This window comes from Haliotis rubra, unplaced genomic scaffold, assembly GCF_003918875.1.
Source record: "Haliotis rubra isolate DU_JTF1 unplaced genomic scaffold, ASM391887v1 Scf1049, whole genome shotgun sequence".
Classification (NCBI taxonomy): Eukaryota; Metazoa; Mollusca; class Gastropoda; order Lepetellida; family Haliotidae; genus Haliotis; species Haliotis rubra.
The window spans coordinates 211,691-225,668 of NW_025764947.1; the positions used below are offsets into that span (position 1 = coordinate 211,691).

Consider the following 13,978-nt stretch of genomic DNA (forward strand, 5'->3'; position numbering starts at 1 on the left):
CAGCATACTTGTTGAACACAGCATACTTAGTGAACACAGCATACTTGGTGAACACAGCCTACTTAGTGAACACACAGCATACTTAGTGAACACAGCATACTTAGTGAACTGTTCACTAAGTATGCTGTGTTCACTAAGTATGCTGTGTGCTATAGGAAGGGGTGTTTGGCTATAACAGCAGAATGGTCCAATGCTTTGAGAAGGGGTGTTTGGCTATTATAGAGAAACATAATGCAAACAGATCCCTGATGAAATGAGGAAGAAATGGCCATGGTAGACCATGTTAGGTAAACTCACCATGATTCCAGTGAGGACCATACTTGGTGAACACAGCATACTTGGTGAACACAGCATACTTGGTGAACACAGCATACTTGGTGAACACAGCATACTTGGTGAACACAGCATACTTGGTGAACACAGCATACTTAGTGAACACACAGCATACTTAGAGAACACACAGCATACTTAGTGAACACAGCATACTTGGTGAACACACAGCATACTTAGTGAACACACAGCATACTTAGTGAACACACAGCATACTTAGTGAACACAGCATACTTAGTTAACACACAGCATACTTAGTAACACACAGCATACTTAGTGAACACAGCATACTTAGTGAACACAGCATACTTAGTGAACACACAGCATACTTAGTGAACACACAGCATACTTAGTGAACACAGCACACTTAGTGAACACAGCATACTTGAACACAGCATACTTAGTGAACACACAGCATACTTAGTGAACATAAAGCATACTTAGTGAACACACAGCATACTTAGTGAACACACAGCATACTTGGTCCTTCACTTTATACTTAGTGAACACACAGCATACTTAGTGAACACACAGCATACTTAGTGAACACAGCATACTTAGTGAACACACAGCATACTTGGTCCTTCACTGTATACTTAGTGAACACTCTGTTTACCCAATATTTGTCAGTGAATACACCATAATACTCATGATTAATGTTCCGTAATATATTTCCCGGAGTATACACCATTCAACTAACTACCATTAAGGCGCTACACAGAGATCACAGCTGTGTTGATATCACGTATACCTTCAGTGGCTGAGATGGGCCTCCTGTGCCGGGATCTTCAGGCTACAAAAACAAACATGTTAACCTCAGGTATCAATGTAGGTAACAGAATGGATGTATTTTACAAATGTACTTGCTTCAAGACATCTATGGTTTACCAAATCAAAAACTTGGAATTTCCAGTCAACATCTGAGTAATCTCCAACCCCTTTCAGTTCTCTAATGGACACCTGTGCACTGGTTGGAACTTGGCCACAGTGAGAGTGGAGTCTTTGTGATTTTTGTGACAGAAACTTAATGATTTCTGACGGAGTCTTTGTGATTTTAGCAAAACGCAAGGCGAGAGTAAGGTGCAATAAATGTCCTGCAGACGTCCAAAATCATCTTTATAAGGGAATTAATTTCACGTTTACCTCAATGCTATGTTCTTTCAGGAACGAATATAGTTATAGTACTCTGAAAACCCTTGATAATTATGTAAAGTCATAAATTGTTAACATTTTAATACTTTTTTATAATGAATTGATATATTTAAAAAAATGAGTGAATAAATTATTGTAGCATGCAAAGTCATCATTCTGATTGGGTTTGTCTCCCACTATAAATTTGTAAAACCTTGTTCATGAATCGGAATTGGATGTTTCTATTAATGTATATCTGGTGTCTAAAGATCATCTGAATGTTTAAAGCTATAATTCGAGGTCATTTAAATTCAATATATAAAAATCATATTTCATCTCTCAACTGTTACGTGTCAGGACAATGTTGACTAGAACATCATAAGTGGTCAAGTATAATGTGGTGATATTTGTCCCATGTTTTTCATTCCACCATGAAGCGTATGAATTTTGTGAGAATTATTTATAATAGAATTGTGCAGAATCGGTTCACTTTGGTTGAAATTCTCCTGGCATAAATATTGCTGTAAGGCGAACTTGTCGTATCTTCCTTTTTGACATGGTTTTCTCTATCCTTAGATTTACTCCAATATTCCGGAAATAAATAGTTCAGTAAAACCCTTTGTAATGAATCCACTTATGAGATTGAAATAGCCATGAATCGCCATGAATCGCCACTTGAACAAGCCTGTAGTATTTATTCACATATTGTGTTACATGCGACAACACTTTAAATTTTGAAGTCTATTGATGACTGACAGATAGTCATCATTATGTACGGCAATGAGCAGATCACAATCATCATCAGAATCATCATGAACATTGACTAAATTGTCTTCATCTGAAAATAATTGTTTTTGTACAGACTATGCAAATGGGGCGTTGTACGATCTATTTGTATGTGTTCCATGTCGAGAGGTAATGATATTGTGACTTGCAATCAGTAGCAGGTACTCATTAAAAATGTTATAATATACGCTTTAAGAATGTGAAAACTGGAGAACTATACATGATGCACGCACAGTTTGCCCTATTATTGCAGAAAGATGACCACCAAGTATCTAGTGTCAACTTGCCCTGCCCTATTCTTGCAGAAAGATGATCACCAAGTATCTAGTGTCAAGTTGCCCTGCCCTATTCTTGCAGAAAGATGATCACCAAGTATCTAGTGTCAATTTGCCGTGCCCTATTCTTGCAGAAAGATGATCACCAAGTATCTTAGTGAGTGTCAACTTGCCCTGCCCTATTCTTGCTGAAAGATGATCATCAAGTATCTAGTGTCAAGTTGCCCTGCCCAATTCTTGCAGAAAGATGACCACCAAGTATCTAGTGTCAAGTTGCCCTGCCCTATTCTTGCTGAAAGATGATCACCAAGTATCTAGTGTCAAGTTGCCCAGCCCTATTCTTGCAGAAAGATGATCACCAAGTATCTAGTGTCAAGTTGCTCTGCCCTATTCTTGCAAAAAGATGACCACCAAGTATCTAGTGTCAAGTTGCTCTGCCCTATTCTTGCAAAAAGATGACCACCAAGTATCTAGTGTCAAGTTGCCCTGCCCTATTCTTGCAGAAAGATGATCACCAAGTATATAGTGTCAAGTTGCCCTGTCCTATTCTTGCAGAAAGATGATCACCAAGTATATAGTGTCAAGTTGCCCTGTCCTATTCTTGCAGAAAGATGATCACCAAGTATCTAGTGTCAAGTTGCCCTGCCCTATTCTTGCAGAGAGATGATCACCAAGTATCTAGTGTCAAGTTGCTCTGCCCTATTCTTGCAGAAAGATGATCACCAAGTATCTAGTGTCAAGTTGCCCGGCCCTATTCTTGCTGAAAGATGATCACCAAGTATCTAGTGTTAAGTTGCCCTGCCCAATTCTTGCAGAAAGATGACCACCAAGTATCTAGTGTCAACTTGCCCTGCCCTATTCTTGCAGTAAGATGATCACCAAGTATCTAGTGTCAAGTTGCCCTGCCCTATTCTTGCAGTAAGATGATCACCAAGTATATAGTGTCAAGTTGCCCTGTCCTATTCTTGCAGAAAGATGATCACCAAGTATCTAGTGTCAAGTTGCCCTGCCCTATTCTTGCAGAGAGATGATCACCAAGTATCTAGTGTCAAGTTGCTCTGCCCTATTCTTGCAGAAAGATGATCACCAAGTATCTAGTGTCAAGTTGCCCTGCCCTCTTCTTGCTGAAAGATGATCACCAAGTATCTAGTGTCAAGTTGCTCTGCCCTATTCTTGCAGAAAGATGACCACCAAGTATAAAGTGTCAAATTGCCCTGTCCTATTCTTGCAGAAAGATGATCACCAAGTATCTAGTGTCAAGTTGCCCTGCCCTATTCTTGCAGAAAGATGATCACGAAGTATATAGTGTCAAGTTGCCCTGTCCTATTCTTGCAGAAAGATGACCACTAAGTATCTAGTGTCAAGTTGCTCTGCCCTATTCTTGCAGAAAGATGATCTCCAAGTATATTGTGTCAAGTTGCCCTGCCCCATTCTTGCAGAAAGATGATCACCAAGTATCTAGTGTCAAGTTGCCCTGTCCTATTCTTGCAGAAAGATGATCACCAAGTATCTAGTGTCAAGTTGCCCTGCCCTATTCTTGCAGAGAGATGATCACCAAGTATAAAGTGTCAAGTTGCCCTGCCCTATTCTTGAAGAGAGATGATCACCAAGTATCTAGTGTCAAGTTGCCCTGGCCTATTCTTGCAGAAATATGATCACCAAGTATCTAGTGTCAAGTTGCCCTGCCCTATTCTTGCAGTAAGATGATCACCAAGTATCTAGTGTCAAGTTGCTCTGCCCTATTCTTGCAGAGAGATAATCACCAAGTATCTAGTGTCAAGTTGCTCTGCCCTATTCTTGCAGAAAGATGATCACCAAGTATCTAGTGTCAAGTTGCCCGTCCCTATTCTTGCTGAAAGATGATCACCAAGTATCTAGTGTTAAGTTGCCCTGCCCTCTTCTTGCTGAAAGATGACCACCAAGTATCTAGTGTCAAGTTGCCCTGCCCAATTCTTGCAGTAAGATCATCACCAAGTATCTAGTGTCAAGTTGCCCTGCCCTATTCTTGCAGAAAGATGATCACCAAGTATATAGTGTCAAGTTGCCCTGTCCTATTCTTCCAGAAAGATGATCACCAAGTATATAGTGTCAAGTTGCCCTGCCCTATTCTTGCAGAGAGATGATCACCAAGTATCTAGTGTCAAGTTGCTCTGCCCTATTCTTGCAGAAAGATGATCACCAAGTATCTAGTGTCAAGTTGCCCTGCCCTCTTCTTGCTGAAAGATGATCACCAAGTATCTAGTGTCAAGTTGCCCTGCCCAATTCTTGCAGAAAGATGACCACCAAGTATCTAGTGTCAAGTTGCCCTGCCCTATTCTTGCAGAAAGATGATCACCAAGTATCTAGTGTCAAGTTGCCCAGCCCTATTCTTGCAGAAAGATGATCACCAAGTATCTAGTGTCAAGTTGCTCTGCCCTATTCTTGCAAAAAGATGACCACCAAGTATCTAGTGTCGAGTTGCCCTGCCCTATTCTTGCAGAAAGATGATCACCAAGTATCTAGTGTCAAGTTGCTCTGCCCTATTCTTGCAGAAAGATGACCACCAAGTATAAAGTGTCAAATTGCCCTGTCCTATTCTTGCAGAAAGATGATCACCAAGTATATAGTGTCAAGTTGCCCTGCCCTATTCTTGCAGAAAAATGATCACCAAGTATCTAGTGTCAAGTTGCCCTGCCCTCTTCTTGCAGAAAGATGATCACCAAGTATCTAGTGTTAAGTTGCTCTGCCCTATTCTTGCAGAAAGATGATCACCAAGTATCTAGTGTCAAGTTGCCCTGGCCTATTCTTGCAGAAAGATGATCACCAAGTATCTAGTGTCAAGTTCCTCTGCCCTATTCTTGCAGAAAGATGACCACCAAGTATCTAGTGTCAAGTTGCCCTGCCCTATTCTTGCAGAAAGATGACCACCAAGTATCTAGTGTCAAGTTGCCCTGCCCTCTTCTTGCAGAAAGATGATCACCAAGTATCTAGTGTCAAGTTGCTCTGCCCTATTCTTGCAGAAAGATGATCACTAAGTATCTAGTGTCAAGTTGCCCTGCCCTATTCTTGCAGAAAGATGATCACCAAGTATCTAGTGTCAAGTTGCCCTGTCCTATTCTTGCAGAAAGATGACCACCAAGTATCTAGTGTCAAGTTGCTCGGCCCTATTCTTGTAGAAAGATGACCACCAAGTATCTAGTGTCAAGTTGCTCTGCCCTATTCTTGCAGAAAATGATCACCGAGTATCTAGTGTCAAGTTGCCCTGCCCTCTTCTTGCAGAAAGATGATCACCAAGTATCTAGTGTCTAGTTGCTCTGCCCTATTCTTGCAGAAAGATGATCACCAAGTATCTAGTGTCAAGTTGCCCAGGCCTATTCTTGCAGAAAGATGATCACCAAGTATCTAGTGTCAAGTTGCTCTGCCCTATTCTTGCAGAAAGATGATCACCAAGTATCTAGTGTTAAGTTGCCCTGTCCTATTCTTGCAGAAAGATGATCACCAAGTATCTAGTGTCAAGTTGCTCTGCCCTATTCTTGCAGAAAGATGATCACCAAGTATCTAGTGTCAAGTTGCCCTGGCCTATTCTTGCAGAAAGATGATCACCAAGTATCTAGTGTCAAGTTGCTCTGCCCTATTCTTGCAGAAAGATGATCACCAAGTATATAGTGTCAAGTTGCCCTGCCCTATTCTTGCAGAAAGATGATCACCAAGTATATAGTGTCAAGTTGCCCTGTCCTATTCTTGCAGAAAGATGATCACCAAGTATCTAGTGTCAAGTTGCCCTGCCCTATTCTTGCAGAGAGATGATCACCAAGTATCTAGTGTCAAGTTGCCCTGCCCTATTCTTGCAGAGAGATGATCACCAAGTATCTAGTGTCAAGTTGCCCTGGCCTATTCTTGCTGAAATATGATCACCAAGTATCTAGTGTCAAGTTGCCCTGCCCTATTCTTGCAGAAAGATGACCACCAAGTATCTAGTGTCAAGTTACCCTGCCCTATTCTTGCAGTAAGATGATCACCAAGTATCTAGTGTCAAGTTGCCCTGCCCTCTTCTTGCAGAAAGATGATCACCAAGTATCTAGTGTCAAGTTGCTCTGCCCTATTCTTGCAGAAAGATGATCACTAAGTATCTAGTGTCAAGTTGCCCTGCCCTATTCTTGCAGAAAGATGATCACCAAGTATCTAGTGTCAAGTTGCCCTGGCCTATTCTTGCAGAAAGATGACCACCAAGTATCTAGTGTCAAGTTGCTTTTGCCCTATTCTTGCAGAAAAAATGATCACCAAGTATCTAGTGTCAAGTTGCCCTGCCCTCTTCTTGCAGAAAGATGATCACCAAGTATCTAGTGTCAAGTTGCTCTGCCCTATTCTTGCAGAAAGATGATCACCAAGTATCTAGTGTCAAGTTGCCCTGGCCTATTCTTGCAGAAAGATGATCACCAAGTATCTAGTGTCAAGTTGCCCTGGCCTATTCTTGCAGAAAGATGATCACCATGTATCTAGTGTCAAGTTGCTCTGCCCTATTCTTGCAGAAAGATGATCACCAAGTATCTAGTGTCAAGTTGCCCTGCCCTATTCTTGCAGAAAGATGATCACCAAGTATCTAGTGTCAAGTTGCTCTGCCCTATTCTTGCAGAAAGATGATCACCAAGTATCTAGTGTCAAGTTGCCCTGTCCTATTCTTGCAGAAAGATGACCACCAAGTATCTAGTGTCAAGTTGCTCGGCCCTATTCTTGTAGAAAGATGACCACCAAGTATCTAGTGTCAAGTTGCTCTGCCCTATTCTTGCAGAAAAATGATCACCGAGTATCTAGTGTCAAGTTGCCCTGCCCTCTTCTTGCAGAAAGATGATCACCAAGTATCTAGTGTCTAGTTGCTCTGTCCTATTCTTGCAGAAAGATGATCACCAAGTATCTAGTGTCAAGTTGCCCTGGCCTATTCTTGCAGAAAGATGATCACCAAGTATCTAGTGTCAAGTTGCTCTGCCCTATTCTTGCAGAAAGATGATCACCAAGTATCTAGTGTCAAGTTGCCCTGTCCTATTCTTGCAGAAAGATGACCACCAAGTATCTAGTGTCAAGTTGCTCGGCCCTATTCTTGTAGAAAAATGACCACCAAGTATCTAGTGTCAAGTTGCTCTGCCCTATTCTTGCAGAAAAATGATCACCGAGTATCTAGTGTCAAGTTGCCCTGCCCTCTTCTTGCAGAAAGATGATCACCAAGTATCTAGTGTCTAGTTGCTCTGCCCTATTCTTGCAGAAAGATGATCACCAAGTATCTAGTGTCAAGTTGCCCTGGCCTATTCTTGCAGAAAGATGATCACCGAGTATCTAGTGTCAAGTTGCTCTGCCCTATTCTTGCAGAAAGATGATCACCAAGTATCTAGTGTCAAGTTGCCCTGTCCTATTCTTGCAGAAAGATGACCACCAAGTATCTAGTGTCAAGTTGCTCTGCCCTATTCTTGCAGAAAGATGATCTCCAAGTATATAGTGTCAAGTTGCCCTGCCCTATTCTTGCTGAAAGATGATCACCAAGTATATAGTGTCAAGTTGCCCTGTCCTATTCTTGCAGAAAGATGATCACCAAGTATCTAGTGTCAAGTTGCTCTGCCCTATTCTTGCAGAGAGATGATCACCAAGTATCTAGTGTCAAGTTGCCCTGCCCTATTCTTGCAGAGAGATGATCACCAAGTATCTAGTGTCAAGTTGCCCTGGCCTATTCTTCCTGAAATATGATCACCAAGTATCTAGTGTCAAGTTGCCCTGCCCAATTCTTGCAGAAAGATGACCACCAAGTATCTAGTGTCAAGTTGCCCTGCCCTATTCTTGCAGAAAGATGATCACCAAGTATCTAGTGTTAAGTTGCCCTGCCCTATTCTTGCAGAAAGATGATCACCAAGTATCTAGTGTCAAGTTGCTCTGCCCTATTCTTGCAGAAAAATGATCACCGAGTATCTAGTGTCAAGTTGCCCTGCCCTCTTCTTGCAGAAAGATGATCACCAAGTATCTAGTGTCTAGTTGCTCTGCCCTATTCTTGCAGAAAGATGATCACCAAGTATCTAGTGTCAAGTTGCCCTGGCCTATTCTTGCAGAAAGATGATCACCAAGTATCTAGTGTCAAGTTGCTCTGCCCTATTCTTGCAGAAAGATGATCACCAAGTATCTAGTGTCAAGTTGCCCTGTCCTATTCTTGCAGAAAGATGACCACCAAGTATCTAGTGTCAACTTGCTCTGCCCTATTCTTGCAGAAAGATGATCACCAAGTATCTAGTGTCAAGTTGCCCTGCCCTATTCTTGCAGAAAGATGATCACCAAGTATCTAGTGTCAAGTTGCTCTGCCCTATTCTTGCAGAATGATGATCTCCAAGTATATAGTGTCAAGTTGCCCTGCCCTATTCTTGCAGAAAGATGATCACCAAGTACATAGTGTCAAGTTGCCCTGTCCTATTCTTGCAGAAAGATGATCACCAAGTATCTAGTGTCAAGTTGCCCTGCCCTATTCTTGCAGAGAGATGATCACCAAGTATCTAGTGTCAAGTTGCCCTGCCCTATTCTTGCAGAGAGATGATCACCAAGTATCTAGTGTCAAGTTGCCCTGGCCTATTCTTGCTGAAATATGATCACCAAGTATCTAGTGTCAAGTTGCCCTGCCCTATTCTTGCAGAAAGATGACCACCAAGTATCTAGTGTCAAGTTGCCCTGCCCTATTCTTGCAGTAAGATGATCACCAAGTATCTAGTGTCAAGTTGCCCTGCCCTCTTCTTGCAGAAAGATGATCACCAAGTATCTAGTGTCTAGTTGCTCTGCCCTATTCTTGCAGAAAGATGATCACTAAGTATCTAGTGTCAAGTTGCCCTGCCCTATTCTTGCAGAAAGATGATCACCAAGTATCTAGTGTCAAGTTGCTCTGCCCTATTCTTGCAGAAAGATGACCACCAAGTATCTAGTGTCAAGTTGCTTTGCCCTATTCTTGCAGAAAAATGATCACCAAGTATCTAGTGTCAAGTTGCCCTGCCCTCTTCTTGCAGAAAGATGATCACCAAGTATCTAGTGTCAAGTTGCTCTGCCCTATTCTTGCAGAAAGATGATCACCAAGTATCTAGTGTCAAGTTGCCCTGGCCTATTCTTGCAGAAAGATGATCACCAAGTATCTAGTGTCAAGTTGCTCTGCCCTATTCTTGCAGAAAGATGATCACCAAGTATCTAGTGTCAAGTTGCTCTGCCCTATTCTTGCAGAAAGATGATCACCAAGTATCTAGTGTCAAGTTGCCCTGGCCTATTCTTGCAGAAAGATGATCACCAAGTATCTAGTGTCAAGTTGCTCTGCCCTATTCTTGCAGAAAGATGATCACCAAGTATCTAGTGTCAAGTTGCCCTGTCCTATTCTTGCAGAAAGATGACCACCAAGTATCTAGTGTCAAGTTGCTCGGCCCTATTCTTGTAGAAAGATGACCACCAAGTATCTAGTGTCAAGTTGCTCTGCCCTATTCTTGCAGAAAAATGATCACCGAGTATCTAGTGTCAAGTTGCCCTGCCCTCTTCTTGCAGAAAGATGATCACCAAGTATCTAGTGTCTAGTTGCTCTGCCCTATTCTTGCAGAAAGATGATCACCAAGTATCTAGTGTCAAGTTGCCCTGGCCTATTCTTGCAGAAAGATGATCACCAAGTATCTAGTGTCAAGTTGCTCTGCCCTATTCTTGCAGAAAGATGATCACCAAGTATCTAGTGTCAAGTTGCCCTGTCCTATTCTTGCAGAAAGATGACCACCAAGTATCTAGTGTCAAGTTTGCTCGGCCCTATTCTTGTAGAAAAATGACCACCAAGTATCTAGTGTCAAGTTGCTCTGCCCTATTCTTGCAGAAAAATGATCACCGAGTATCTAGTGTCAAGTTGCCCTGCCCTCTTCTTGCAGAAAGATGATCACCAAGTATCTAGTGTCTAGTTGCTCTGCCCTATTCTTGCAGAAAGATGATCACCAAGTATCTAGTGTCAAGTTGCTCTGCCCTATTCTTGCAGAAAGATGATCACCAAGTATCTAGTGTCAAGTTGCCCTGTCCTATTCTTGCAGAAAGATGACCACCAAGTATCTAGTGTCAAGTTGCTCTGCCCTATTCTTGCAGAAAGATGATCTCCAAGTATATAGTGTCAAGTTGCCCTGCCCTATTCTTGGAGAAAGATGATCACCAAGTATATAGTGTCAAGTTGCCCAGCCCTATTCTTGCAGAAAGATGATCACCAAGTATCTAGTGTCAAGTTGCCCTGCCCTATTCTTGCAGAGATGATCACCAAGTATCTAGTGTCAAGTTGCCCTGCCCTATTCTTGCAGAGAGATGATCACCAAGTATCTAGTGTCAAGTTGCCCTGGCCTATTCTTGCTGAAATATGATCACCAAGTATCTAGTGTCAAGTTGCCCTGCCCAATTCTTGCAGAAAGATGACCACCAAGTATCTAGTGTCAAGTTGCCCTGCCCTATTCTTGCAGTAAGATGATCACCAAGTATCTAGTGTCAAGTTGCTCTGCCCTCTTCTTGCAGAAAGATGATCACCAAGTATCTAGTGTCAAGTTGCTCTGCCCTATTCTTGCAGAAAGATGATCACCAAGTATCTAGTGTCAAGTTGCCCTGGCCTATTCTTGCAGAAAGATGATCACCAAGTATCTAGTGTCAAGTTGCTCTGCCCTATTCTTGCAGAAAGATGACCACCAAGTATCTAGTGTCAAGTTGCTTTGCCCTATTCTTGCAGAAAAATGATCACCAAGTATCTAGTGTCAAGTTGCCCTGCCCTCTTCTTGCTGAAAGATGATCACCAAGTATCTAGTGTCAAGTTGCTCTGCCCTATTCTTGCAGAAAGATGATCACCAAGTATCTAGTGTCAAGTTGCCCTGGCCTATTCTTGCAGAAAGATGATCACCAAGTATCTAGTGTCAAGTTGCTCTGCCCTATTCTTGCAGTAAGATGATCACCAAGTATCTAGTGTCAAGTTGCTCTGCCCTATTCTTGCAGAAAGATGATCACCAAGTATCTAGTGTCAAGTTGCCCTGCCCTATTCTTGCAGAAAGATGATCACCAAGTATCTAGTGTCAAGTTGCTCTGCCCTATTCTTGCAGAAAGATGATCACCAAGTATCTAGTGTCAAGTTGCCCTGTCCTATTCTTGCAGAAGATGACCACCAAGTATCTAGTGTCAAGTTGCTAGGCCCCTATTCTTGTAGAAAGATGACCACCAAGTATCTAGTGTCAAGCTGCTCTGCCCTATTCTTGCAGAAAAATGATCACCGAGTATCTAGTGTCAAGTTGCCCTGCCCTCTTCTTGCAGAAAGATGATCACCAAGTATCTAGTGTCTAGTTGCTCTGTCCTATTCTTGCAGAAAGATGATCACCAAGTATCTAGTGTCAAGTTGCCCTGGCCTATTCTTGCAGAAAGATGATCACCAAGTATCTAGTGTCAAGTTGCCCAGCCCTATTCTTGCAGAAAGATGATCACCAAGTATCTAGTGTCAAGTTGCCCTGTCCTATTCTTGCAGAAAGATGATCACCAAGTATCTAGTGTCAACTTGCTCTGCCCTATTCTTGCAGAAAGATGATCACCAAGTATCTAGTGTCAAGTTGCCCTGCCCTATTCTTGCAGAAAGATGATCACCAAGTATCTAGTGTCAAGTTGCTCTGCCCTATTCTTGCAGAAAAATGATCACCAAGTTTCTAGTGTCAAGTTGCCCTGCCCTATTCTTGCTGAAAGATGATCACCAAGTATCTAGTGTCAAGTTGCCTTGCCCCATTCTTACAGAAAGATGTTCACCAAGTATCTAGTGTCAAGTTGCCCTGCCCTATTCTTGCAGAAAGATGATCACCAAGTATCTAGTGTCAAGTTTCTCTGCCCTATTCTTGCAGAAAGATGACCACCGAGTATCTAGTGTCAAGTTGCCCTGCCCTATTCTTGCAGAAAGATGACCACCAAGTATCTAGTGTCAATTTGCCCTGCCCTATTCTTGCAGAAAGATGATCACCAAGTATCTAGTGTCAAGTTGCTCTGCCCTATTCTTGCAGTGAGATGATCACCAAGAATCTAGTGTCAAGTTGCCCTGCCCTATTCTTGCAGAAAGATGATCACCAAGTATCTAGTGTCAAGTTGCCCTGCCCTATTCTTGCAGAAAGATCATCACCAAGTATCTAGTGTCAAGTTGCTCTGCCCTATACTAGCAGAAAGATGATCATCAAGTATCTAGTGTTAAGTTGCCCTGCCCTATTCTTGCAGAAAGATGATCACCAAGTATCTAGTGTCAAGTTGCCCTGCCCTATTCTTGCAGTAAGATGATCACCAAGTATCTAGTGTCAAGTTGCTCTGCCCTATTCTTGCAGAGAGATGATCACAAAGTATCTAGTGTCAAGTTGCTCTGCCCTATTCTTGCAGAAAGATGATCATCAAGTATCTAGTGTCAAGTTGCCCTGCCCTATTCTTGCTGAAAGATGATCACCAAGTATCTAGTGTCAAGTTGCTCTGCCCTATTCTTGCAGAGAGATGATCACCAAGTATCTAGTGTCAAGTTGCCCTGCCCTATTCTTGCAGAAAGATGATCACCAAGTATCTAGTGTCAAGTTGCCCTACCCTATTCTTGCAGAAAGATGACCGCCAAGTATCTAGTGTCAAGTTGCCCTGCCCTATTCTTGCAGTAAGATGATCACCAAGTATCTAGTGTCAAGTTGCCCTGCCCTATTCTTGCAGTAAGATGATCACCAAGTATCTAGTGTGAACTGAGTGAGGGGAATAATTCAATAAGTCAACAATTCTCTGGCAATATCTCAGTCATATCAGAGGTTATGAAGGGATATTACATCTCAAATTCTTACTGTATTTAAAACCAGCATAAAACTACTATCAACAACTGACCACATGTTATTCCGGTGATATTAGGTAGACAACTACCTTCAGAGGTGGAGGTGAAGCAGAAGGAGTCAAAACGACAGTGCAGCAAAGAGTTGTCTTTCATTTGTTAGTAGTGATTGTTGTTGGTTAGGAAAAGAAAACAAACAACATTTATGAAGAAAATATTTATTTCAGAAAACATATCATTGTAAAATAGTTCAAATTTCACAGTGCGATATTTCTTAAACAAAATCAATAACAGAGCAGAATCTTTCAGAGTTTCAACAGAAAGGAAATTTACAGCTGCATCATCGCTTTAACAATATTTTGAAAAATATTTATATCCATATAATGAAGCGTAATGACAGTCATCATAGAGATCATCACATGAAAGTGGGGGAACTTTGATTTAGTTAAGTCTTTGGGAAAAACATTTTAAAAAGTACACTAATGGAGAAATATATATCAGAAAAGCAAGATTTATGGATGTTAAAACGACGTTTTGGCATGTATGCTTGCTCCTTCATCAGGTGATCACCTAATGAAGGAGCAAGCATACACTCCGAAAAGTTGTGTTATTCACAATAAAGAAGTTGACATCCATAAATCTTGCTTTTCTT

General features: G+C 41.8%; 1 protein-coding gene across 1 annotated transcript in view; it reads right to left on the reverse strand.

Annotated features, from left to right (window-relative positions):
• Positions 1-886: 886 nt before the first annotated feature.
• LOC124275593 (solute carrier family 49 member A3-like) overlaps positions 887-13,978 on the reverse strand; it is a 46,908-nt gene continuing 33,816 nt past the window's right edge. The window contains exon 9 of the mRNA XM_046711198.1: positions 887-1,123. Within this exon, the coding sequence (XP_046567154.1) occupies positions 1,084-1,123 (40 nt within the window). The 3' untranslated portion in view covers positions 887-1,083. The remainder of the gene's footprint in view (positions 1,124-13,978) is intronic.